General features: G+C 56.4%; 1 protein-coding gene across 5 annotated transcripts; it reads left to right on the forward strand.

The window, feature by feature from the left end:
- Positions 1 to 4,010: 4,010 nt before the first annotated feature.
- NR4A1 (nuclear receptor subfamily 4 group A member 1) lies at positions 4,011 to 26,213 on the forward strand. Of its 5 annotated transcripts, none has more exons than XM_054444145.2 (8): positions 4,011 to 4,185; positions 8,560 to 8,676; positions 21,045 to 21,922; positions 22,740 to 22,869; positions 23,203 to 23,354; positions 23,766 to 23,968; positions 24,061 to 24,239; positions 25,398 to 26,213. In XM_054444145.2, exons 1-8 carry the CDS (start codon positions 4,092 to 4,094, stop codon positions 25,652 to 25,654), a joined length of 2,010 nt encoding a protein of 669 aa, XP_054300120.1. In that variant the 5' UTR covers positions 4,011 to 4,091; the 3' UTR covers positions 25,655 to 26,213. The 5 variants fall into 5 exon arrangements, with proteins under 5 accessions (XP_054300120.1, XP_054300121.1, XP_054300122.1 ...); XM_054444146.1 differs by lacking the exon at positions 4,011 to 4,185 and adding an exon at positions 4,457 to 5,502; XM_054444147.2 differs by lacking the exon at positions 4,011 to 4,185 and adding an exon at positions 4,472 to 4,587.
- Positions 26,214 to 26,788: the final 575 nt, after the last annotated feature.

Here is a 26,788-nt window from a genome sequence, read left to right on the forward strand (position 1 = left end):
GCCCCTCAGGGAGGACCCGCCGGGCCAGATCCCATCTCTGGCGACGCGGAGAGAAATCTGGAAGCCGGCGTCGGAGGATGACCAAATCCTCGCTCCTCTGGGAGTGCGATTACGGGCCTCTCACTTCGTAAATTACGCAGGCCTGAAACGCTCACATTTGTTTACCACGAGCGTGTTTGATTTTGTAATTTAACAAATAAAATTGCAGAGGATTTTTAAGAGCCCTGGCCTGGATTTAGGGGAAATCTCGCATTAATTCCAGCTCTGCCATTTCAGGTCTGGAGACTTTGGCCACTTTCTCTTGGGGCCCTGACGCCTTCCATGGCAACTAAGTAGAGCAAACGTGGAAGTGCTTCGAAAACACCAAGTGGGGTCTCCTCATCCTTATGCAATCTGGAGAATGTAACCCCATCTGGGCGGTGTCTCTGGACAGCCCTTGAGCCCTGAGACAGCCCCAGGAAGACCCGTCTTTGTGTCTCTATTTTTTCGGTCCTTGAATTGCTCTTAAGCCTGGGGAGAGGTTGGGGAACCCCGGCCAGGTAGTTCTTGACCCTCAAAAAGAGGAAGGAAACCATGAAGGGAATCCCTTCCACAGCCCCTCTCCTTATTCAGGGCCAGGGCCTGAGCAGGGGAGCCCCTTCTCGGCCCAAATGCCCTAGGGAACTCCCTTGACATCCTTTTACCCCTGCCCCAGAGGGCCAGGATGGAGGTGGAGTGGAAGGGTGTCTCCTAGGCGGGGTGGAGTTGCAGATGCTGTGAGATGGAAGGGCACCTGGGGAGGGCCACTGAGAGTCTGGCTGATGGTCCTGGGTCCTGTGGCTTACCTTGGCCCACTGCTTCCCACCCTCAGGATGTCAGCCCTGCCCTGCCGCATACCTAAGCTTTGGGGGCAGCCTTTCTCCTCCATGGAGTGCCTTTTCTCTATACCCTGCCTGGTTCTGTCTCTTCTTTCACACTGGGCCCTAATTCTCTTCCTCCAGGGAGACCTCTGAGACTACTCCTCTAGATTCTACCCCAATGCCAGCTCAAGGCTTCTTGGAGGCCACTTCTTGGATGTCCTGGCAATGTTTCCATACCTATTCTTGTGTCCTGCCTCCCCATCAGACTAGGAGCCAGCTTTCTGTGTAGGAGCTTGTCCTCTAGGAACCTCCCACAGTGTGGGGCGTCACTGGCCTTGGGGCCTGTCTCCCCTCTGCTCTGACTCCCTGGGCCATGCACGTTGTTCACCTTTTCTCTCCTCACCTTTCCTATCTGCAATAGGGGCTGTGAAGCAGTGCCTGTAGAAAGGAGAGGAATTAGATATGAAGGAACAAGAGGCTGGGTAGAAAGAGCACTGGCCTGGGAGTCAGAAGACCAGGGCTATGGACACAGAAGACCAGGGCTATGGTTCTGGCTGGGCCACTCACTAGCTGAGTGACCTGGATCAGGGAGACAACAACGGGGCAGACGTTTACTGGACATTTGTAATGACTAAGAGGCGACATTGCTCCTATCTGTGCCAGCCCCCAAGGCCCCCAGTATTCCCAATAAACATACTGGCTGGGCAAAGCTAGGGTAAGCACCTTGGGTGTACAGCTTTAAGACAAGGTCCCAAGTCCTCCAAGTCCTCCTGTATGGAAATGGCAGATCTGCCACGATGTGCCAGACTCCGCTTCATGCTTTATGTCTGCTATCAAAGAGGCACTCTCATGGCAACCCTGTGAGACAGGTTTCTTATCATCTTTGTGTTTGAGGTGAGGAAACTGAAGCCCAGAGAGGGCAAGTAACTTCCCTGGAGTCATGCGGCTGGTAAGAGGTAGAGACTCTTGTAGGTTAGGGAAATCAGACTTCTAGGGCAGAGCAGGGAGGAGAACTAACTCTGAGTGCCTGCTGTGTACAAGGCACCTCCACAGCTGTTCGGTCCTCCGACAACCAGTGTCCATCCCAGACCTCTAGAGACTGCTTCTTCCACCATCTCACGCCGCCTCCACATGCCACCCAAAGCGTGCGTGTTCTGGCATTCCACATTTTAGAATATGTTTTATTTGATTATAAATAGGAGAATATATAATAAAGACAAGTTATGCTAAAAGTATTTATGGAAAGGAGAGACCTCTGTGGGCTGGAAGCCTTCATGGAAAAACTGGTAACTGAGCCCTTTTTTTTCCCTTCCTGTCTAAATAAATGTATTTCTCCCACACAGGCAAATATTTTAAAATGTATTTCAAAAGTTAGACTTCTGGAAAAAGAAAGGAAAAGAGGGGGTGGGGTAGTTGCTCCTCTAAGAAGCCCATGTGAAAGAAGCTGCTGGGGTAGGAAACAGGAGGGCACAGGGTGAGTGAGGAAAAGCCAGTCCCTTTCCCCCACCCTGACACCTTGTCATTTTTGAAGCCTCAGTTTCTTTATCGGTAAATTGACCTAATACTTGAACATGGCAGAGAAATGTACAGGTTCTTGGGAGGTGATTTTGAGACAAACTCTGCAGAGGTTCTTGGAATCATTACGAAGAATGAGAGAAAGGGAATTCTGAGTTGCACCAAGAGTTTAGGATTTGTCCAGCAAAGGATTTCTGGGGGTGGGCAGGCAGCTGGAGAGAGGAATGCAGCCCCTGGAATGAGGGCTGAGTGGAGGTGTGGGGCCTCTTTTGGAGAATTTTGAGCACAGAAGAGATTCTTTGCTGCGTGGGGCCTGGCCTGGGTGCTGGAGATTGTATAGCATGCTCATAATTTAAGGTGGCTCCAAAAAGGATCAGAGGCTAGTGGCTGGCACAGCAGAGCACATGACTGGATCCTCCCTAATGGATGTTCCCCAATGACCTTGCCTGTATGGGAGTATAGGAGCAGAGATGGTAACCCCCAACCCCACCCAGCCAGCCCCAACCCCATTGCTCCAACTTTGGCCAGGCCTTCCTGACCAGCCTCTCCTGAGTGGGCAGCTGCTGGGGGAGAAGGATTTGCTCAGGACAGGATGGTTCTCCCATTTCCAAAGAGGGCTCCAGTCACATGGGAGAGAGAAACCTTCCAAGTGCCTGCACCCCCAGGAAGATTCTTACCATGGAAGCCTGGGCCTGGAGACTCTGGTCAGAGGAGGGTGGGCTTCCCAGGGCTTCCTGGCCACGGTGGTGGGCCTCTGAGTGCATTAAGCACTTCTTTGGATTGGGGAGAGCAGGGAGAACTAACTCAGTATCTACTGTGTATAAGGCACCTCCACAGCTGTTATCATCCTGACAGCCAGATAGGGTGGATAATCTGATCATATCATCTTTGTTTTAGAGATGAGGAAGCTGAGGCTCAGGAGGTCAAGTGACTGTCCTAAGTCACACAGTGGTATGGGAGCAGCCACATCAGTGAATCCATCACCTGGGCTTTGCTGGGGCCTGCACCCCCGCCTCGGGAAGTGCCCTCTTCAGGAGAAAGTCCAATTTCTCTGTAAGCTGCCTTCTCGTGTGGAAGCTGGGTGCCCTGCTACCTGGGTTCCTTGCCCTTGGGGTGGCATGAATGCCAAGCGATGCAGGCAGGGCGCCCGCAGACTCAAAGGCCAGGCCCTGTCCTCGCCAGCAGCCGAATCGCTGTGTGACTTTGGAACGCCACCGAGTCTCTCTGGGCCTCGCTCTTTCCACCTCTTCCTGGGGAAGCCCCGTGTAAGTTTATTTATAACCTAGCCCCAGGTGCGTAGCCTCGGGAGGTGTGAGCGAGGCCTCGACACCCTCACCTGAGAACCAGCTGCCCGGCTCTGGCCGCGGGTTATGTAACAGGGTGTGCGGCGTGGGGGGAGCCGCGGGGCGGGGCGCTCGCGGCTATTCCGGGCGCCGCTATTTTTAGCCCCATTGATGAGGCTGCGTCGGCCGCCGCCGCCGGGATTCCGGAGACGTCAATGGGCGCGCGTCACTGTCCCCGCCCCGCCCGCCGGGGGAGGCGCGCCGGGGCTGGGACAGCGCGCGGGCGGCCGCGGGCGCGGGGGCGGGGGGCGCCGCGCGGCCGGAACTGCGGGCGGGGGGCTTCCCGGGGGCGGGGGGCGCCGAGCGGCTGCGGCGCGGCTGCAGGAGCGCGAGGCGGTGGCGGCGGAACTGGCGGGGGTCCCCTCGCGGCGCCCGCGACCCCCGGCCTGCAGGCATGGGCGCCCCTGCGGCGCAGAGCAGCTCAGGGCCGGCTGGTGCGCGACCCCGGAAAGCGGGGGTGGAGAGGCGAGCGGAGCCCGCGGGGCCAGGTGAGGGGCTGCCAGGGTGGCGGGAGGTGGGCCCCAGAGAGGCCGGGCAATCTCGGGTCTTCGGTGGATGCCTTGGGGCGGGCTCGGGGCCACGCCGGAGTCCCGCTTGGAAACTGGGGAGTCGGGGGGAGGGACTGGATTCCCAGCGGAACCGCTGGCTCCGAGTCAGCCCCCAAGGGCGACGGCCAAGGCTTTCTCTCCCCAGCCAGCCAAGGGTGGGGTTTGGCCCACGAGGGGCGCTGGAGGTGGCCAGGCCAGAGAAATTCCTTCCATTTCTCCGCCGGCTGCGGGAACCGGTTCCAGGAGCGCGGGAGCTCGTCTGCCAGGAGATCCAGCCGGGAGGGACCGATGCTGCGTGATGCAACCCCTTCGCGGGACTGAGTCAAGAAACCAAGGCTGGAGGTCTCGTGGAGTCAGGCAGAGCTGGGGATTAGGACTCGGGGCTTGTGTCTCCCAGGCGTGTTTTTTTGTTGTTGTTTTGTTTTTTTGCCGCAGCATTTTCTATCCTTATATTGGGTGGGGTGGGGGCGGGGGGGGGGGTCTGTATTTCCAGACCTCCTTACCATGGTGGGCTGTGTGGAGGGCAGGGCGCAGTTCCTTGACTTGGCTCATTCCCCCCGACCCCCCCCTTTTTTTTTTTTTTTTTTTTGAGATGGAGTCTCGCTCTGTTGCCCAGGCTGGAGTGCAGTGGCGTGATCTCGGCTCACTGCAACCTCCGTCTCCCGGGTTCAAGCGAATCTCCTGCCTCAGCCTCCAGAGTAGCTGGGACTACAAGCACCCACCACCACGCCCGGCTAATTTTTGTATTTTTAGTAGAGACAGGGTTTCACCATATTGGCCAGGCTGGTCTGGAACTCCTGACCTGGTGATCCGCCCGCCTCGGCCTCCTAAAGTGCTGGGATTACAGGCGTGAGCCACCGCGCCTGGCAGGCTCATTCCCTTTTTATGCCTTCGTTTTTGATAGATGACCTGGTGGATGGGAGAAATGCTGCAGAGGTGGTTTATTTACAGTGAATTGTTAATTTGGGTGTGGGGCTAGTATTAGGGGCACATTGGGAAAACACAGGCTGGGCAGAGGTTGGTAGGTTCACAACAGTTATGCCCACTGGGTGCTGATGGATTTGGGGGCTGTCGTCGGCCTGGCTTGGGGCCCTAGTGGTGGGGCTACAAGCCTTGCTCCTAGACCTACTCCAAGTGAACGTTTAAGATCAGTGACTTGGATGGAGACTTAAAAAGGAAGTCAGCCGACTCTTTGTAGTCATCCAGAGCTGTGAGGAATGACAAGTGCACAGTATAAAATCAAGATTCTAATTGAAGGTAACTGGGCAGAAGGATGGGCCGAGATTAACGATGTGAATGTGACTGACAAGGCCTGTGCTGAGGCCTCTGCTGGACTTAAGAAAGTCAGCTGAGGAATTCAGGCCCTGTGCCTGGCTCAAAGGCCCAGGGACCCAGGCCCTTAGCTTCTGCCCTGCTCTCTGGATGGAGGCTGTGGGACTGCTCTGTGCAGTGTGAAGCCTCCATCCGCTACACAGGTCCAAGTGGGTGGCAGGGGGAGCAAGAATGCCTGATTCTAGACTCCTTGGTTAGGCTCTCTGGGTTCTAATCCCAGTTTTGCCAGTTCCTAGCTGTGTGACCTTGGGCAAGTTGCTTAACATTTCTTTCTGGGCCTTAGTTGCCTCATTGGTAAAATGTGCATAATAATAATCCCTTCCTCATAGCATTGTGAGGCTGAAATGAGAAAATGCATGTAAAGTGCTTAATGTATCTGGCACATGTTGTTTAACAAATATTAGCTGCTGTTGTTATTGCTAATAATAGTAATATGCCCACTTCTGGGTAGGGATATTGGCCAATGCAGAGCTTGTACTCAGGGGGCCACCAGGACCTGTCAGGCAGAGGGCCTGTCAGCGGTGTCCTGTTGCAAGGGGCAGCTTATTAAGAAAAGACTAAAATACTTGCTAGGAAGGACTAGAATGAGGCTTCCTGTGGGCCAGTGCAGGGGACAGAGCTGGGATCCAGGGCTGGGGACTTTTAGAGTCAGGGATGTGATTCAACATAAGGAAGAACTTCTGCTCTGGCTCTTGGATCTGCCCCCAAATGGAAGGGACAGCTCCTGAGCTGGAATGTTCTCCCCACCTAGCTGAACTTCCTCCCAGCACAGCTCCAATGCAGGCATGTGCATCCCCCACCCTTCCACGCACACTTACTGAGCACCTGCCAGTGCTGAGCAGGGTTTAGAGACTGCAGACTCTGCAGTGATTGAGATGGACAGCGTCCTTAGATTCTGGTTGGGTAGACAGGTAATAAACCAGTGAACAGATGTGAACATTAGACCTATGATGAATAAAATCAGGCTAGTGTGGTGGGGTGGGGATGCAAGCTGTTCAGGAAAGTGACATGGGAATGGAAATCTGGTTGATGAGGAAGAGCCAGTTCTGGGCAGAGGGAATGGCAGATGCAGAGGCCCTGAGTGGGGAGAGAAGGCCCACGTGATGGTACCACAGTGAGTGGCTGGGAAATGAGGTTGGTGGGGAGCAGGAGCTGGGGACTGAAGTCTGGCCTGATGGCCCACCCCATTTTGGGGGTCACTTTCTCCTCCTCCAAGCCCACTCAGCCTTTGGTTTGCTCTCTGCACAGTGCACACTGTACTTGACCTTGGTTCATCCCGTATCAGCTCCTGGGGCTCTGGGATCTTGGTGTGCTCGTTCTTGGCTCTCCTGTTGTTCGGGGCACACTGCCTGGCTCCCAGGGGGTCCTCAGCAAATGCTTGTGGTGTGACTATTGAGGGGGGCATTTTGATCTGGAACAGGTGGGGAAACAGATACCTGTTTGAAGATGCTATGAATCATTTGTGGGCACCACCTGGTGCCAGACTCTGGCCCCCGTTCTGAGAACCAGATGGGGAAGACCTGGGCGCTCAGGTTGGGCCTGACTATGGTAGGTGGTATTTGGCCCTCCCTACCCTTCCTCCTCAGGAGTGGGGTGGTAGGGAGAAAAGACAAGGCTGGGGGAAACTACAGACCAGTTTCCGGGGGATGGGAGGATGACTGTCATCCTGGAAAGCAGGGGTAGTCCATGTGCTGGGGCAGGTTGGAAGCCTTGTCTTGCTTTCTGTTTGGGGTTAAAGGTGCTCCAGATGTTTCAGTCTGTCCTCCCTTCCCTCCTTGTCTCCTGTGGCCTTTTCCTGCTTCCCATCATACCCACAGGATCGGGAGGGAGGGGTGCTGGCAATGTTGTAAGGGGAGAGCCTGGGTACTGTAGGCCAGAGGATCTCCCCTTGGCCTGTAGACCTTGGGCAGAGGTCAGGAGGGTGAGGAAGCCCATTGCCCACCCTCTAGGGTCCTCCTCCTCTTTGCCCCTCCTAGCTCCCATCATCTCCTTCTCTTTTCCCAGACCTCATCTCAGTCTGAAGGGCAGTCCAATAGCCAGTGAAGGCCTGGTCCTGCCCTCACTCTGGCACGTAGTCGAGAGGAGAGAGCACTGGAGGGGATGGAAGAAGAGACGGGGAGATGTGGGTCAAGGTTCCCTGGCTGACCGGGGTTGGGGGAGAGCTGAAGAGGCTGGGGTGTGGGGTGAGGCACACAGTTGGCTTCCACCCTGGAAGGAGATGCCAGGTGCCCAGGGTGCCTTGGACTAGGAACCAGGGTCTGGGGCTAGCTTTTATGTGTGTGTCCTCATTGAACGTCTCCTAATAATGATATGTAGTAGATATGTGTATCCAGCACTGTCCTAAGTCTTTTACACATTAACTTTTTTTAAGCCTGCTGATAACCCTGTGATTGTTAATTTTACGGATGTCATCATTTTTACAGATGAGGAGCATGAGGTACAAAGAGATTATGTAATTTGCCCAAGGTGATAAGCAGTGGAGCTAGTATTCGAACCCAGACAGTCTGGGATCCCACATTCACTCTACTCTAAGTTGAGTGGAGCCCCTGTCTCTTGGGGGCCTCCGAGGCTTTAGGGGCCAAACTGGAGCCTCTTAAGGAGAGTGGGGTATTCCGCTCTGTCCTCACAATAGCTCCCTTCCTGTGCCTGCAGCATGCCCTTTTGTGCATGTCAAAGGCCGAGAGCCGGGAAGGGTACGAGGTGGAGGGGCTAGATGCTGATGTGTCTATATGGCTCTGAAATGCCCCAGATGCTATCAGCAGCTCCTGGCCACACGCTACACCCCTGGAAGCAGATTGCCTGGGGCCTCGGCCCCCAGGCTCCAATGCCTAACCCAGGGAGGTCCTTGGGCGCTGGCTTGTCCCCCTCTTGTGGCCTAGGTCCTGCCATTGCTCCCATTCCTGCGTGTCCTGGTCATGCTGTCTCCAGGGAATGTGCTTGCTGGCTGGTTTCTCTTCACTCACATCGACTCTCCCTCTGTAGGCCTCCACCATGGACAGAGGCCAGGCCCTGCCCCTCCCAGGCAGCCTGGCTCCTGCTGGGCCCTGAAGGCAGACGGGATAATGTGGTTGGCCAAGGCCTGTTGGTCCATCCAGAGTGGTAAGTGCTCTGCTATTGTCCTTTGTACACCCCTCCAGCAGGTGGGGTTGGGGGGCAGAGGTGGGGGTGGAGCTGCCCAAAGCGGATGTGGTTAGGGGGATGGAGGGGAAGCCCTGGGGAGGTGGCAGCCGAGGTGCTGTTCAGTGTGCGGGATCTGATTTCTTCAGAGGTGGGGGTAATGTGAGTGTGGGGACTGGGGAAGCCTTATTTTCTTGGTAGGATAGGCTGGAGGGCTCTGGGCCCAGGTGACACGGGCTGGTGGGAGTAGGGGGTGACAGCTGCTCCCAAGGCAGCATGTGCCTGATTCCAGGAAGCAGATAGGGTAGAATAGGGTATCTGGGGGCTGGGCTGGGAGCATCATGGGGCAGATGTGGCAGCGGGGAACTGGCCTGTCTCCCAGGTGTAGCCATTTCTACAGGTGAGTGCATGAAGGGAAGGCTGGGACCTCCCCTTCCTCGTGGAAAGCATGGTGCCTGCCCCTCCTCACTGTGGCAGGCCTGAGGGCCTATGGAGTCTGTGGTGTGGGGGGTGGCCTCTATGAATGGGAAGGCAGGGACAGCCCTTCCACTACTGGTGTTCTAGCACATCTCCTTCACTTACAGAAGAGGAGACTTAGGTACAGAGGGGAGAAATGACTTTTCCAGGGGTCCTGCGGTGAGGATGTGTAGAGCCAAGCCCAGAACCATGCCTCCTGGGTGGCTGGCAAGCACAGGCACCTGGTCTGACTGTGGAAGACATACCTTCCTTGACTGAGGGTGCTTCCAGAGAAGGCCCACACTGATCTGGGGCTGAGAGGTAGAGGACGGGAATGGGATTTCCAGAAGGCCTTTCCTGGGGACATGAGATGCGGCCAAGGGCACTGTAGTCCTGGTTCTGTGCCTAAAGGAGCTGGAGCTCCGCCTTACACCCCAGACAGGGGTCATGAGATTCCCTTCCTCCTTCCCTGGAAGAGGGCCATCTCTGAGCAGCAGCCCTCCCAGGCCTTGAGAAATCCCGGATGAAGCACGCACTGGCTCAGTATCTCCCTCAGCTTCCCAAATACTGTTGCCTCATGGGGGGTCAGCGTTCAGGGTGCAGAGAGCCCCAGAGAGGTGCCTGGGGTGGGGAGGATGGGGTGTCTGGTCCCAGCCTGGAGGGAAGGGGGAAGCCCTGGGAAGCAGGGCCTCCTGTTCTTGGGGTGGGGCTGGGTGTGCGCCTGGCCTCCCGATGGCAGCAGGTGCTGTACCACCAACCTCGGGCTGAAGACAGGGAGAGGAATTACTGTAAGGGGGAGAGGCAGGTGTTCTCTGGTCAGCTGGAGATCTGGACTTGGGAAGCACGTGAGTGAAGATGACAGCAGTGGCCAGGTGTCCCTCCCTCAACTCGGCCCCTACATCCGCCCCCAGTCCAGACCCAGCTTCCTGAGCACCCAGCCCTCCCTCTGGGTACACAGCAGCCCTGGTGGGTAGAATTCCTTGTGTTTACCTCGTTGTCTGGGTGATGGTGGTGATTGAGTGGAACTCCCATGCCAGATATACTGCCAAGGCCACCCTGAGGGGCTGCCAACCGGGGCCCCATGAGTGCTAGAGCTGCTGGTCTTGTGACGTGGGCACCTGTCTTCCAGGCCTGGGCACGGGCCCAGGGTCACGCTCATGCTGGGGCTCCCGTCAGCTGACTATTTTGGGCTCTTGCTGACCTGGGCCAAAGTTAGGTCCAGCCAAGAGGGCCCAAAGTGGCTCCCCCCATCCCCAGAGGCCAGCTCTGGTTTCTGCTATATAAACAGAGAAGGACACGCCGGCTTGGAGGCAGCACCACATCCAGAGCTCGCTTAGCTGCTGTCCAGCCTCGGCTGTGAGGATAGGCTGGCTGGGCAGCACGTCTCTCCCCGCAGGGCTCCCTGAGGCCGCCAGGAAGAGCCCCCAACCAATATTGGGATTCTCCCTTCGTGCGGTTGTCTGGGACCTTTTTCCAGGGTCAAAGCAGATCGTGAGGAGGAAGCTGGTGAGTCTTGGGACAGGGACATTGAGGAATGGGAGCTGGGCTGTTTGGATTTTTTCCCATTGTGACTGTCATGCCAAACCCTTTGGCCTTGGGCTGCGGGGAGGAAGCAAGGGTGACCGACAACTGGAGGCATGAGTGTGCAGCTTGACCACAGCTGGATGATGGTAGTTGGACTTGTGAACGCTGTGACTGAGAACTGGGAGAGGTGTACAGAGACAGCTAATGCAGTCTAGCTCCTTCCTCAGAGCTTCCCCACAGGGTCTCCGTCCTCCTCTCCTCTCCACCCCGCCTGGATGAGGCACTGGTCACTGCGGCGAGTTTGGTGTCCATTGGGGTATCTCAGGATTGGCTTCTGAGTGGGGCCCCTGAGCCCCCACTAGTTGGGACTGAGTGGCTGGGCCAGGGGCTTGGCGTCCTGCTGAGCCCTCAGTCCCTGGCCTGCCCCGCTTGCCGGGCCCTTGCTGGGCCTCCCAGCTGCTTTGGGTGCCTGAGAAGCAGAGCTGGAGAGAGGTCTGGCAAGTCCGCCAACCAGCTTGCCACAAACACGCTCCGGGACCTGGGCCAGGGACTCTGGCCTGGCATGGAACAGGCAGCAGCTCCTTACGTGGGAGGCTCCTGTGCTCTCCTTCCCAGTTCTCAAAAAAAAATTTTCCCCTTTCTGAACGTGAGTCTCTAAACGAATCCAGAGCCTGTGACTAAAAATACTTTAACAATAGGAAAGTGCATCAGTCTTTCCGGCTGGGTCTCGTTATCAGAGAGTTTTTATTTTGGAATTTGAAATTTTGCCCACATAGGCTGGGTGGAGACCTTGGGCAGAGGCAAGGGAATTTGGTGGGTGTTGATGTTCTGCAAGGTAGTGGGAGACCCTCCAAGGCGAGAGGAGAAGAGAGCTGGCCAGGAGCTGAAGAGACTGAGAGGGAAACTGAGGGAGGTTCAAGGCGTGGGGCAACCTTTCCCAAAGGAACTCCGTGATCTTGTCTGTGTTTTCCAGCCCTGTCTGGCTGTTCTTCCTGAAGTCTGATCTTATTCTTTTGTGCTGTATGTTAATTTCTTCTGGCCTGAGAGGGAGGGAGGGAGGGGTAGAGAAATCACTGGACTGAAGATAGCCTCTGTGGCCATAGCCTGACCTCCTTAATTAACTAGCTCTCTCCAGAGTATTAATTGACCACTCGCTGCATACACAGTCTGGAATTCTCCCAGTGCTGGGTAGAGCCACATCTCTGGGCACACTCTCTTTTCCTCTCACTCAGCCCAGGAGTGGGAGAAGTAGAGATGGGGTTACTGTTTGTCTGTAGTTCCTGGAGCAGGAAGGCTGCTGGCTCCCCGACCAGCTGAGGACCCTGCTATCTCCTGCCCCTGCCGCCCTCCCTGCCAGCCCCAGGATTCTGCTGCAGGCTGCTGTGGTTGTCCCATAGCAGACATGAGTTCCACAGGGCCGAGTGCGGGACTTGAGTGTGCATGGATTTTGGTATATGTCGGGGTCCTGGAACCCATCCCCCTGTAGCACTTCCCTGTGCTCTGGAGGTACTGCCTGCCTCCCGATTTCCACCCTCACTTGCCATTACAGGTTTCCCACGACAGTGGGGGAGCCCAGGCCCCAGGCAGTGCTACATTTGGATGTTGAGCCTCTCCTTTCCATTGTGAACTGAATTCTACCAGCACTGGGACTGGTGATGTCTGCATTAGGCAGATGAGGAAGCAGTCTTGGAGAGGACAAGGGACTGGCCTCAGGTCACCCATCAGGCTTGCTAGCTCCTGGACAAAGATGCCTCTGATAGCTCTTCCATCTTTCGCCCCTGCTGAGAGCTGAGGGGAGGAGTGCAGCCACTGGCTGACCTGCCTGGGTCCCTGGGAGGCTGGTTTTGGTGAGGTAGTGATACATGTGCTCATGGTAGGGCTTGGGCAAGGGCCAGGAGAGCAGAGCCAGGGGCCTGGGCCTGACCTTTCATCCCTGGTTCCCAGAGCTGCCCATGGGAAGCCCCCAGGGCAGTAGGCAGTGCTTCCCTGCCCACAGTGCAAATCCCCTGCCCACTGCCAGAGCAGGAAGAGGAAGTGGCCAGGTCAGGTCTGGCAATAGGCCCTGGGGCCGAGGAGGGGAAGCTCCCAGGGCCACTTATGAGCTGGAGAAGGCGAAGCTTACTCCTTCTGCCCACCCCAGGGGAAGGGTGTGGAGGCCCATGGGTGGGGACGGTCTCAGTGAAAGTAGGGCAAGTTCCTGACCTCTACTCAGTAGGGGTGGGGCCCAGCCCAAGGTGGAGGGGCAGCGTGGGAAAAGGGCTGTGTAATTCTACTTCCTTCATCCCCTGTTTACCCATCTCCACCCCTACCTTCTGGGCTGGGGAATGGTGGTGGACATTGGCTGCTCTTTTGGGGCCTGCCCTGGGCTACTTACTACTGAGGATGTACAAAGGATCTTTCCACCACGGACTAAGAGACAGTGCCCTTGTGCTCATGGTGTTCACATACTGGTGGGTGAGGGATGGGTCTGAGTACACGATAAATCCCTGTGCCCCATAAGATTTGACTAAGAGGGATAAGGGCCTGGTGAACTGCTCAGAAAATAAACTGTTGTCAGCAGGAGGACCCCTTTCTACTATGAGATATTGCATTCCCTGTTAACCATACTTGTGCTCTATCTGTTGCTAGAACAAATACATAATGAGAAACAGCCACTGTGCTTTCAGAAGAACACACTTGAAAGAATTTGTTCTCAATAAATTCCATCTGCATCTGGATCCATATGAAGAAATATGTTCCTCTCATTCAGGTGTGGCTATTTTAAAATAAAATTTGGGCCAGGCACAGTGGCTCACGCCTGTAATCTCAGCACTTTGGGAGTCCGAGGCAGGTGGATCATGAGGTCAGGAGATCGAGACCATCCTGGCTAACACAGTGAAACCCCATCTCTACTAAAAATACAAAAAATTAGCCAGGCATGGTGGCAGGCACTTGTAGTCCCAGCTACTCAGGAGGCTACTAGGAGGAAGGGAAACAGTATGCACAGTGGGTGAAACAGTATGTGCAAAGTGGGTGGTGGGAAGGTTTAGCTCAAGGTCCTTATATGGGGTCGGTGGGGAACTGGGGTGATGAGGGCAGATGGATAGGCTGGGCCGTGGTGTGGGGGCCTGACTGGGTGGGGCTGTTTCTTGTCTCCAGCATGACATCTCTCCCCGCCCTTCCGTGTTGTCATGGCCTTGCCTTACCTCCAGGTCCCTGTCTCTAGTTTTGGATACCTCTCCCATTATTACCTGTTCCCTCCTACCCCATCTCCCCGACAATTAGCTGTTCACTCTGACCTTGTTCTTGAAGGTTAGACTTGGAGGGGTGTGTGCTGGGAGTCTCTGGCCTGTCTGGGACCAGCATTTGTTTTAGGCCTCCCGAAGTCCACGTCAGTTGTGCCTTTCTCCAAAGTTCCACTAGCTGGACCCCAGTCTCTCAGAGGCCCAGGCCATCCTCCCTGGAGGGCCCACAAGGCCTGGGATCCCCAAGCCCCTTTCACCTCTCTCGCCTCTATCTTAGGCTAGGTGCTCCATACGGGAACCTGCATTGGTGGCCCCAGCTGTGTTTCCACAGAGGGACTTTGCATTTTTCTCCTTATTTACTTATTTTCAGAATGTGGTGTGTCGAGCACCCCCACCATCTCCCACCCCTGCAAGCATGACCAGGTGGCAGCTGTAGTTCCTTATCCTCCTCCAGGCTTTGGGGCAGCAGGACTGCAGCCTCCATAACCTGCAGCAGCTTGGGGAGATGGGGCCTGGGCTGCAGGCCCAGATCTGGAGGCTAGATGGTGAGATTCAGACCAGGGACCCGGACAGCTCCTCACCACACTCAGTTTTCCTTGGGCTTATGGGTGGGCCTACCCCACAGGATGGTCTGTGCCGCTTTTTACAAATGCCAAGTTGTGAGGAGGAGAGGAGGGTGCCTGAGCTTGAAGCTGGTTCAACTCTCAAAGAGCTAGCAAGCCTGGGCCGGGGGCGGTGGCTCACGTCTGTAATCCCAGCACTTTGGGAGGCCGAGGCAGGCGGATCACGAGGTCAGGAGATTGAGACTATCCTGGTCAACACGGTGAAACCCCGTCTCTACTAAAAATACAAAAAATTAGCTGGGCGTGGTGGCAGGCACCTGTCGTGCCAGCTACTCGGCAGGCTGAGGCAGGAGAATGGCATGAACCTGGGAGGTGGAGCTTGCAGTGAGCCAAGATCGCACCACTTCACTCTAGCCTGGGCGACAGCACCATCTCAAAAAAACAAAAACAAAAACAAAAAACAAAAAAAGAGCTAACAAGGCTGAGATTGAGCACAGACTGGTCAAGCCACAGATAACGCACTTGTTCTTGCTGGTTGGCAGGAAGAACAATGGCTTGGCTGATCATCTTTTGCTACCTATCAAAATTGGTTTTATTTTGGCCGGGTACGGTGGCTCATGCCTGTAATCCCAGCACTTTGGGAGGCCAAGGCGGGCAGATCACAAGGTCAGGAGATCAAGACCATCCTGGCTAACACAGTGAAACCCCGTCTCTACTAAAAATACAAAAAAATTAGCTGGCGTGGTGGCAGGCACCTGTAGTCCCAGCGACTTGGGAGGCTGAAGCAGGAGAATGGCGTGAACCCGGGAGGCAGAGCTTGCAGTAAGCCGAGATTGTGCCACTGCACTCCAGCCTGGGCAACAGAGCGAGACTCTGTCTCAAAAAAAAAAAAGTTAGTTTTATTTTCTAGGGAAGGCCTTGCTGGGGTGGAGGGAGACATCCTGGGGCAAAGCGGGTGCTAGGTGAGGAAGCCAGCCTGTGACACAGCTGGGATCAGTTCCACCCAGCCAAGACTTGCTGTGTGCTCCTGAGCAAAGTGTTGCTCCTCTTGGAACCCTTGACTCCTAATCTGCAAAATGGGAGGACTTGAATTCTACATGTGATTTTAAACCTTTTTTTTTTTTTTTTAAGCCGCGGGATCATTTTCCACAAAAGGATTCCACAAAATCTAAGCAAAATCTTACGGAAAAGCCTAAGAGAAAGAAAAGCAAAACTTTGGCTGAAATGAGGTAGGGTCCAATTGGCATCATCCTGCCCACACTTCACATTCAACCAGTGGCCTTGAAGGAAGATGGTTTGGAGCAACCCAGAGCTCTCTGCAGACGCATTCACGTTGAGACTGTATGCTGGGATGGAGGGTTCTGGCAGGTTCTGACCAGATGACTGAATGCCATCAGCATTACAGTCACCCCTTGGTATATGAAGGGGGTTGGCTTCAGGACCCCAACTTGTACTGCGAATACTCAAGTCTCACTGTTGGCCCTGTGGAACCTGTGGATACTAAAAGTCAGCCCTCTGTATATGTGGGTTTTTGGATCCATGTTGGATTGAAAAAATCCCCAAATCCCCATATAAGTGGACCTACACAGTTCAAACGTGGTGTTCAAGCGTCAACTGTGTATGAAGACTGCTTCATCTGTGGTGGACAGTGAGGCTTTAGAAAGAGGAGACAGGCAGGCTAATGGATGGTCTTCATGGGTGTGGGCAAGGAGGAGTGGTCACTGGGCGCAGGCAGTTGGTCTGTGGGACCAGTGAGGCATGGGCTGTGGCTTGCAGTAGGAAAGCGGGAGAGGGTGAGTGCAGTGGCTCATGCCTATAATCCCAGCACTTTGGGAAGCCAAGGCAAGAGGCTTGAGCCTGGGAGGTCGAGGCTGCAGTAAGCCGTAATTGTGCCACTGCATTCCAGGCTGGGCAACAGAACAAGACCTTGTCTCAAAAACAACAAAACAAAACAAAAACGGGGAGAGGAAAGGACCCAAGAGATGTTCCAAAAAAGAATTTCAGGAAACAATGAAAAGTTGCAAATGGGGCATCAGGAGCAGAGATTAGGTGGCAGGCAGGGGGTGCAGAAATGACAAGTTCTGTCTGGAACAGATGAAATTTGAGGTGCTTGTGGGACCTTTGAGTGGGCAGAAGCGGGGGCTGGAGACAAGGGTGTGGGAAACCTGTGATGGGGGTTGAGGGCGGAAATGAGGGGCAGGCAGAGCCTCCGGGGCAGAGGAAGTCCTATGGGGTGACCAGATGAGTTGAGAACTGGGTGGGTGGGTGCAGGCTCAATGGAAGCAGAAACTCATGGATATTGACTTACATGGGAGAAAGGGAATGGATGGGGGTCACAGTGGGGTGGCAGGGCTCTGTTTTCCTTGTTTTTGTTTTTTTGCCCTTCCCTCTTCTCTTACCTCTCCGTGAGGGCTCCCCAGGCTCAGGAGAGATCAGGGTGGAGGGGTGACGGCCGAACCAGGGAAGGCTTCAGGTGGCTGAAGCCTGGTCTGTGCCCAGCGGGGCCCTGGCGGGCTGTTCCACACTCCACCGGGCAGGTGATAACTGGTCAGAGCTGCCTCCCCACAGGTGCTGGAGGTGGGGTGGGAGGGCCAGTGCTCCCTGATGTGGACAGGGGGAGGGGTATTGATAAGAGGCGTGGAGAGATCCCTAGAGATGCAGTCTGTGGCCCTGGGTTCCAACCCAGTGTGCCACCACCTGCCTGTGTGACTTTCAGCAAGTGCCATTATTTCTCTGAGCCTGTTTATTTATAAAATGGGGAAGAGCTGGCACAAGTTTGAAAAGATTTCTCAGGCTCCACCCGGTTCTGAAATTCGGTAATTTCCCAACTAGGGTGCACTCCCCCTGTAAGGGGCTGGGGAGGGGATGGTGCGAAACCAAGTTCAGGCCGAGCTTGGGCCTGGCCAACGCCTGCCCTCGGGAAGGTCCTGTGTAGGGAGACTGCCTGGAGGGACTGAGCCAGGGCTCTAACTGACGTCTCAGGGGCAGCCTCTCAGCCTGAGACCCTGCTGGGGAAGCCGCGTCCTGTGCACTAGCTGCGCGTAGGGCTGAGGTGAGGGCGCAGGCTCCCCAGGGTGTGTCCAAGTTGCCCGCCCCAGCCCGCGGCCTGTCCTGACCGCCCCGCAGCGGCAGCAGCGACACCCTAGGGCTCCAGAAGGGCTTGGGAAGGTGCAAAGGCGGGGCTGGGCTCGGAGGGAGCCGGAGGGACCGGGCGCGGTTGGCTCCCGGGAGCAACTGGAGGGCGAGGAGATACTCATCCGGGGAAGCCCCGCGGCCGCGTCTCTACAGCGCCCCTTCTCGGGCTCTGGCCCTCCCGCTGGTTATTCTGGACCTGGGGGCCCCCAGCTGGGACCCGAGTCCGGTGCGGGGAGCCTAGTGGGACTGGGAGCTGCTATTTTTAGCGGGCGCGGCGGGCGCGAGGAGCCTATTTATAGATCAAACAATCCGCGCTCCCTGCGTCAATGGAACCCCGCGTGCGTCACGCGCGCAGACATTCCAGGCCCCCCCCTCCTCGCCCCGCCCCCTCGGGCTCCCCGGGCCGCGCCTCCCCCTGGCCGCCTCCCGCCGGAACCGCGCCGCCCCCCGCGCCCTTGTATGGCCAAAGCTCGACGGGCGGCCTGCGTCAGTGGCGCCCCCGCCCCTCCCCGTGCGTCACGGAGCGCTTAAGAGGAGGGTCGGGCTCGCCCGGGGAGTCCCAGTGGCGGAGGCTGCGAAACTTGGGGGAGTGCACAGAAGAACTTCGGGAGCGCACGCGGGACCAGGGACCAGGCTGAGACTCGGGGCGCCAGTCCGGGCAGGGGCAGCGGGAGCCGGCCGGGTAGGTTCCCTTCGGGGAACGTGCATCTGTTTTTAGGGGCGGTGCATGAAGGAGATGGGTGTACGCACGGGCAGAGAGGATGTTGTAGGGCCGGCATGCAAGAGGGCGGGTGTAGTGTGCAGCTGTAGCGCAACGGGATGAGAACCCAGGTCAGACTGGAAGCTACTGGGTGCGGGGTGGGAGGTAGGGGAGATTGACTACCTGCAAAGTGGAAGCTGTAGGGGGTTGGGGTTGGCGCCGGGAGTAGGGACTTGTCCAGCAGGCGCTGGCCTTAGTTCAGTCTCCTAGGGTGCCCAACTGGGCGCACGGTGCTCTGAACTTGGGTGGGTGTGGATGGGGGTCACAGCACCGTGGGGGAACAGGTACACAGAGCTTTGGCGCTGCTAGGATCCATACGACTCCAACTGGGATTGGATTTCCAAAAGGCCCTCCTTCCTCCCAGCCTGTCAGCCTCCTCCCAGTGCCCCGGTTGTTTTCTTAACACTTTAGAGGCTGTGGCTGAGTTGGCAGGGGTTCCCCACCCTGAGCTTTCTGTCTGAGGCGAGTTAGGAAGCCTCCGGATCGTTGAAGGAAGTGACTGGCTTGGTGGCTGAGCTGTGGAGGGCTGCTTGCTGTGTATTGAATAAAGGAGGCTTCTTGGGGTCAGGGGCAGGGTCTCTGTAAGCACAGGGAGAATTGATTTCGCTGGGGCTTGGATCACGTGTGTGTGGGTGTGAGTGAGAGAGAGAGAGAGGGAGAGAGAGAGACAGACAGACAGAGGTGGAAACCTTTGTCCTTGGGGATCCTGGATAGAAGTTGCCAGTGTTGGAGTCTTGGGGTGGTGCTGCCTAGAGGATACCGCCCAACCATTCCGGCTCCAGATGCTGATCATCCCTATGCCCCCTCCCCCAGTAGTCTCTGTTGGATCTTACAGGTAGGGTGCAGCCTGAGGCTTGTTCAGCAGAACAGGTGCAAGCCACATTGTTGCCAAGACCTGCCTGAAGCCGGATTCTCCCCACTCCCTCCTTCAACCCCGCCTCTTCCTCCTCCTGTGGGACTGCTCCCCCTCCCGTGAGGCTAGATGTAGGTCCATATCTTGTGTTGTTAAGAACCTGCATGAAAGGGGAGGGATTGATGGGGGTTGATCCGGATGTGGGACGTCCAGGTGGAGAAACAGGATTTGAATAAGGCAGGAACGAGCGCCCAGTTCTGCCCAACTGCTGTCTTTCCTCCTTCACCCCCAGCCCATCCCTGGCCAGGCTGTCCTAGTGCAGGCAGATGTGGCCACCCTCACCTCTTGCAGGGTGCTGCATGCCTGTGGACTGGTGCCACTGGGTGTGTGGGGCCCAAGCTATGAGGGTCTCTGTTGTTTTGGTTGGTTATGTGAATGTCAGGCTAGGGGTGGAGATGCCCTGTTCAGGGCCTGTGGAGGTAGAAGGAAGGCTAGGACCAGAGAGGACTTCCTGGGCTCTTGGCCAGGAGGTGGTGACAGCCTTTGCCCCCATCACTGCACCCCCTTGATTATGGTACTCTGTTCCTGCGTGATTTCTTCTCCAGCTTTCCCTCATTGACTGGTGAGGCCAGAGTTATGCAGACCCCTGGCGTGTAGGTTGGGAGGGAGACTGTCCTGGAGCCTCCTCTGCGTTATTTTTTGACCATTCTGTGAATGTAAGGATCTGCCTGAATGATGCTATCTCTGTTCAGGCTCTCTTCAGGCTCCTCGGGACTGGGGCTGTGTAACCCCCTTTGCCTGAGCTCCTGGATTCTTCAGGGCACAGACCCCGCTTTAGTGGAGGGACCCAGGCAGGGGCAGAATGTCTTCCACCCACCCACCAGCAGGCTTCTCCTTAAGTCTTCTGCTGGACTCTCAGAGTTCTCTTATTAAAATAACTGGGGGCAGCAGAACATTCTTTTTAGGTACTGTTGTCCATTCTCCTGGGAGTCCAGGGGGCTGTGATCTCCTTCCTCCCCCTTCCCCTGTCCCCAGCAAATGGGCTTTAAAGGTCTGCAGCCAGGTTACTGATGAGGAGGCCTAGGTTCCCTTCCTCTTTGCTTCTGGGAGCATCTTGAGCAGTGCAGAGTGGCTTCCCAGCCCCAGATGGCAGGATTGGGGTGGGTTTGGGATCTGCTGCCTTTGCTCAGTGTGCAGGGTTGGGATGGAAATGGGGGATAGGCTAGGGCCTCTGCATTAGGCTGCCTTCTTAGGCAGCTGGGCTTTCACTCCCAGCTCCTCTTCCATTTCCACGATGTCCTTCTTCCTAGGCACTGCGAGGGGAGGAGAAAAGGGGCTTTGCAGAGGCTGGGGTGTGCCTGGGAGTATTCCCAGGAAGTGCCTGGCTGGTGAAACAACCAGGGAGCTGCTCCTGGGAGCTGGGCTGAGGCTTTGCTGGGCTGCCTCTCCCAGTCACCCTTCTCCCAGCCCCCACCACGCCTTCCCCCGTGGGGAGGGGCAGGGGGCTGGAGGAACACAGCTTCCCCCTGTTCCAGCAGAGAAATGCTGGCTGGATGCCTCCCCTAGGGTTCCCAGGCTGACTAGGGTGTGGCAGGCCTTCTGATGGAGCCCACTCATGCTGGGCCGCTGCCCAGGGGCTTTGTGGCACCTAGGTCGAGATGGTACTCAGGCCAGGGGTCAGGATTCCTGGGTGCTCTGGTCCTGGTGCCTCTGTCCCATCTTTAGCCTGGGATTCCTGCCACCTTGCTGCTCTGGGGCTCAAATACTTTGAGACCAGGCTATAGGCTTCTCCCACTGACTCTCCTTTCCCTCCCTGCGGTCTCCTCTCTCTCCAGAGATGCCCTGTATCCAAGCCCAATATGGGACACCAGCACCAAGTCCAGGACCCCGTGACCACCTGGCAAGCGACCCCCTGACCCCTGAGTTCATCAAGCCCACCATGGACCTGGCCAGCCCCGAGGCGGCCCCCGCTGCCCCCACTGCCCTGCCCAGCTTCAGCACCTTCATGGACGGCTACACAGGAGAGTTTGACACCTTCCTCTATCAGCTGCCGGGAACAGTCCAGCCATGCTCCTCAGCCTCCTCCTCAGCCTCCTCCACATCCTCGTCCTCAGCCACCTCCCCTGCCTCTGCCTCCTTCAAGTTCGAGGACTTCCAGGTGTACGGCTGCTACCCCGGCCCCCTGAGCGGCCCGGTGGATGAGGCCCTGTCCTCCAGTGGCTCTGACTACTATGGCAGCCCCTGCTCGGCCCCATCACCCTCCACGCCCAGCTTCCAGCCGCCCCAGCTCTCTCCCTGGGATGGCTCATTCGGCCACTTCTCGCCTAGCCAGACTTACGAAGGCCTGCGGGCATGGACAGAGCAGCTGCCCAAAGCCTCTGGGCCCCCACAGCCTCCAGCCTTCTTTTCCTTCAGTCCTCCCACCGGTCCCAGCCCCAGCCTGGCTCAGAGCCCCCTGAAGTTGTTCCCCTCACAGGCCACCCACCAGCTGGGGGAGGGAGAGAGCTATTCCATGCCTACGGCCTTCCCAGGTTTGGCATCCACTTCTCCACACCTTGAGGGCTCGGGGATACTGGATGCACCTGTGACCTCGACCAAGGCCCGGAGCGGGGCCCCAGGTGGAAGTGAAGGCCGCTGTGCTGTGTGTGGGGACAACGCGTCGTGCCAGCATTATGGCGTCCGCACCTGCGAGGGCTGCAAGGGCTTCTTCAAGGTACTGCGCGGCCCCAGGTGGGGCTTTTTGTTGGAAATGGAGAGAGGCTGGCTTCATCCCATTGGGTCCTGTGGTCTCCCCTGGGTTCTCCTCGTAGCTAAGTCCTCTCCCGCAGGGTGGGATCAGCCCTGCCAGGTGGGCCGCCTTCCTGGAGACTCGTAGATGCCAGGGCTGGAAGCTTTCATTTGCCAGGACACTCAGGCCCATGGGATTGCACAGAGCTGGAGGGAGGGGTGAGATAGGGGCAGATAGGAGCTGCAGGGGTGCCTGGCGAGCCTCTGGTTTTCCTCTGCCTGTCCTCCCCCAACTCAAGGTTCTAGTGGGAAGGGGTGCCCCCAGGCTCTCATGTTCCTGGCATGAGATGAAAGGATCCCTGCAGAGGGTTTGGTTCCTGAGGGCTGGGGGTGGACTTGGGAACAGGCTGTGTGTTTGTCCCAGCGATGGTGCCTGCTTAGCTTCCCATCCCCACCCCCCAGCCCCTTGGCCCTCTCCTATCTGCCCTAGGGAGAGGGCAGGCAGACAAGGGCCCATGAAAAAATACAGGTGTCTGGACTGCCAGGGAGACCCTGGCCCCCAGTATTGTGTCCTGGGGTCTTCCTCAGAGCGAGAAACCTCCCCCAGTGTCTTCAAGACTTTTCTGTCCTCACCAACCCCCTATCTCTCCCTCCCTTGCCACCCAAATGTTAGAAAAATAGCTGTGAACAGAGAGCGCTTTTGTCTGCAATGGCAGCAGGATCTGGACGGTCCCCTCCCCTAGGTTCCCCCCTCCCCACCCCACACTCTGACAGCCTGTTCCGTGTTGCCCCCCCCCACCCAGCGCACAGTGCAGAAAAACGCCAAGTACATCTGCCTGGCTAACAAGGACTGCCCTGTGGACAAGAGGCGGCGAAACCGCTGCCAGTTCTGCCGCTTCCAGAAGTGCCTGGCGGTGGGCATGGTGAAGGAAGGTGTGTGGCTGGGGTGCGGCCCAGCGGGGCAAGGGTAGGCTTGAGTGGAGTGGGACCACAGGGCCCCCAGGCTTCTGCCCTGGAGGACCCAAAGGAGGGCACGTCTTATTTCCACCCCACCTCTGAACCCCAGGCCTTGGAGGGAGGCAGCCTACACCTGCCTGGATTGTGAGGGTGGTGGCAGGGGGAGGTTCCTGTAGGGTACCTTGGATCTCAGGGACTCTGGGTCCTAGGGACTCGGTGGGGCGCATCTCAGCAGTGGTGTGCACGGCTTGGGCTGAGAGGCCCTTCCTCAGATCCCTTCCTTCCTCACCCCTACCCATTCCTTTGCAGTTGTCCGAACAGACAGCCTGAAGGGGCGGCGGGGCCGGCTACCTTCAAAACCCAAGCAGCCCCCAGATGCCTCCCCTGCCAATCTCCTCACTTCCCTGGTCCGTGCACACCTGGACTCAGGGCCCAGCACTGCCAAACTGGACTACTCCAAGGTGAGGTCCCACCCCGCATCTGCCTTGGGGAGGTCTATGAGCACATGCAGTGCCTTTGTGCGTGTTAGGAGAGCTACCTCCTCTGGAAGGACTAAATGAGAAAGGAAGTTTAAAAAAGAAAGAAAGAAAAGTTACTCCCTCTAGTTTGACAGATCAAAGAGAGGAGCCCCTTCTCGGCTGACCAGATGGGAAAATGCACCCCCTCAGGCAGGTGGCCAATTAGAAAAATGTGTCCTTCTGGCAGCTGCAACCCTGGGTTAATATGTGAGACTTGGCAAGCGAGAGCCTGGGCAGGATCTCAGATCCACTCCCACTCCCGGGATCTGGCATCCAAGTGTCTGACACAGCCGTATGTGGCAGTGGGTGCAGGACCCTGCCTGGGGTGCTGACCCCACTGGACCGTCCTCCTAGTTCCAGGAGCTAGTGCTGCCCCGCTTTGGGAAGGAAGATGCTGGGGATGTACAGCAGTTCTACGACCTGCTCTCCGGTTCTCTGGAGGTCATCCGCAAGTGGGCGGAGAAGATCCCTGGCTTTGCTGAGCTGTCACCAGCTGACCAGGACCTGTTGCTGGAGTCGGCCTTCCTGGAGCTCTTCATCCTCCGCCTGGCATACAGGTGAGAGCTACTGACTGTCTGCCCAGCCCCTTTCCCTGATACACTTGCCTGTGAACCACCCTGATCGCTCTTCATGCCCATCTGCCTGCCAGGTCTAAGCCAGGCGAGGGCAAGCTCATCTTCTGCTCAGGCCTGGTGCTACACCGGCTGCAGTGTGCCCGTGGCTTCGGCGACTGGATTGACAGCATCCTGGCCTTCTCAAGGTCCCTGCACAGCTTGGTTGTCGATGTCCCTGCCTTCGCCTGCCTCTCTGCCCTTGTCCTCATCACCGGTGAGTGACCAGCACCACACCAGGTCCAAGGGAATGGGTGTCAGGGGGTTGACTGGTTCTCAGGAGGGCACTGTCCCAGGGAGTTTGGTGGGCCGGGATCTAGCACTTTCTGGGCCCCTGCACTGCCCTGGGCTCATATCAACAGTAAAGTAGGGACCACAGGAATTGCAGATGGGCTCAGCTGCATCCAGCTCTAAAGCCCAAGACAGCCTTTGGCCCCAGACTGTCAGGATCCAGACTGCAGGTGTCATGTATGTGGCCTAGGGTATTGGCTTGTTTTTAAAACCTTCCTGTCAATTATGCTTTATATAGAAAAGTACACAAATGGTAAATTTTCATAAACCGCACTTACCCAACCAGCGCCTTGGTCAAGAAAGAGCATATAACTGCCCCCCAGAACCCATTATTGTGCCCCCTTCCAGTCATTTGCCCTCCCCAAGGGTAACCACTACTTTTTATTTAAATATTTTTAAAAATAAGATGGGAATCTCACTATGTTGCCCAGGCTGGTCTCGAACTCCTGGGCTCAAGTGATCCTCCTGCCTTAGCCTCCTAAAGTGCTGGGATTACAGGCGTGAGCCACCACACCCAGCCCTTCACTGTGACTTCTGACAGTGCAGATCAGATTGGTTGTGCCTGTTTTGGACTTTATGTAAATGTAGTTCTGCAGGATGGAATCTGGTGTTGAATGCAGAGGTTTTCAGATTTCTCTGTTTTTTAAAGGAAAGAATCCACCCTCGTTCCTTTTTTCACTTAAATTGCACAGGGGACCCAACTATATAGAACACAATCAGAGGTACTCTGGGCTGAGGGAGTGCTGAGTTCTGAGGCTGGGTTTCTCAGAACAGTCTAGATTTTAAAAACCCAATGATCTAGCCAGAAAACCTAGGTTAGGATTTTATTTCCCGTTTGTGACCCTGGGCAAGTCATTAGCCTCCTGGGCCTCGGGTTCTCACTTGGAGTATGAGGATAATGAGAGTTACTGCTTCTCAGACTTGTGACGATGCTTACTAATGGCCAACATGTGAATGCGCTTTTGTGAAGTGCCAGCAGAGCATGAGGGGTGGTCAGGGGCAGCAGTTTTAGGGGCCTGGGGGAGGCTGGGGCTTTGGGGGCCTGGTTCTCAGATGTGCAGCTAATCCTGTACCCTTCCCGAAGACCGGCATGGGCTGCAGGAGCCGCGGCGGGTGGAGGAGCTGCAGAACCGCATCGCCAGCTGCCTGAAGGAGCACGTGGCAGCTGTGGCGGGCGAGCCCCAGCCAGCCAGCTGCCTGTCACGTCTGTTGGGCAAACTGCCCGAGCTGCGGACCCTGTGCACCCAGGGCCTGCAGCGCATCTTCTACCTCAAGCTGGAGGACTTGGTGCCCCCTCCACCCATCATTGACAAGATCTTCATGGACACACTGCCCTTCTGACCCCCGCCTGGGAACACGCGTGCACATGTGCACTCTCATATGCCACCCCACGTGCCTTTAGTCCACGGACCCCCAGAGCACCCCCAAGCCTGGGCTTGAGCTGCAGAATGACTCCACCTTCTCACCTGCTCCAGGAGGTTGGCAGGGAGCTCAAGCCCTTGGGGAGGGGGAATGCCTTCATGGGGGTGACCCCACGATTTGTCTTATCCCCCCAGCCTGGCCCCGGCCTTTATGTTTTTTGTAAGATAAACCGTTTTTAACACATAGCGCCGTGCTGTAAATAAGCCCAGTGCTGCTGTAAATACAGGAAGAAAGAGCTTGAGGTGGGAGCGGGGTTGGGAGGAAAGGATGGGCCCCACCTGCCTGGGCAGCCTTTCCAGCCTCCTGCTGGCTCTCTCTTCCTAGCCTCCTTCCACATGTACATAAACTGTCACTCTAGGAAGAAGACAAATGACAGATTCTGACATTTATATTTGTGTATTTTCCTGGATTTATAGTATGTGACTTTTCTGATTAATATATTTAATATATTGAATAAAAAATAGACATGTAGCTGGAACTGGGATTCAGTCTGTCTCTGATGCCCCCTCCCCACTCCCCCACCAGACACACCCCATCATTACATAAGAGATGGGCCGCTCAAGATGAAACTTGGATGTTACCAGCCTGAGCTGTCAGGCCTCAGTGTACTCATTTGTAAAAGGCGGATAATAATGACACCTGCTCCACGAGGTTGTTATGAAAAGCACTTAGACTAATTTCTAACACATGGGAAGCCTGCACTGGATGTGCCTGGCTCATTGCTGGGGTCTGCAGTGGCCGACTAGCCCAGGGGTTACTGCAGGGCCCTAGCAATAGACTTAGCCGCAGATCTCAGGGTTGTCATGGTTCCTAATCTGGACATATTATTCTCTGATTCTTGATTTCCACATCCATAAAACAGGAATAGACCCAGCCTCACAGAGCTTTTAGGATCAGAGGAGTGTGTGTGTAATGCTTAGCATGGGCTGGGTTTAAGTAAGCCCACATTGGTAGTAGCTGTCATATTCAGTGTTTTAACATCCCCATTCTCAACATTCCTCCCCACTCTCCTGCCACCCCAGCAAGAAGATCCAGGGATCTGGCGGCCCTCAT

Source organism: Pongo pygmaeus, chromosome 10, assembly GCF_028885625.2.
Source record: "Pongo pygmaeus isolate AG05252 chromosome 10, NHGRI_mPonPyg2-v2.0_pri, whole genome shotgun sequence".
Taxonomy (NCBI): Eukaryota; Metazoa; Chordata; class Mammalia; order Primates; family Hominidae; genus Pongo; species Pongo pygmaeus.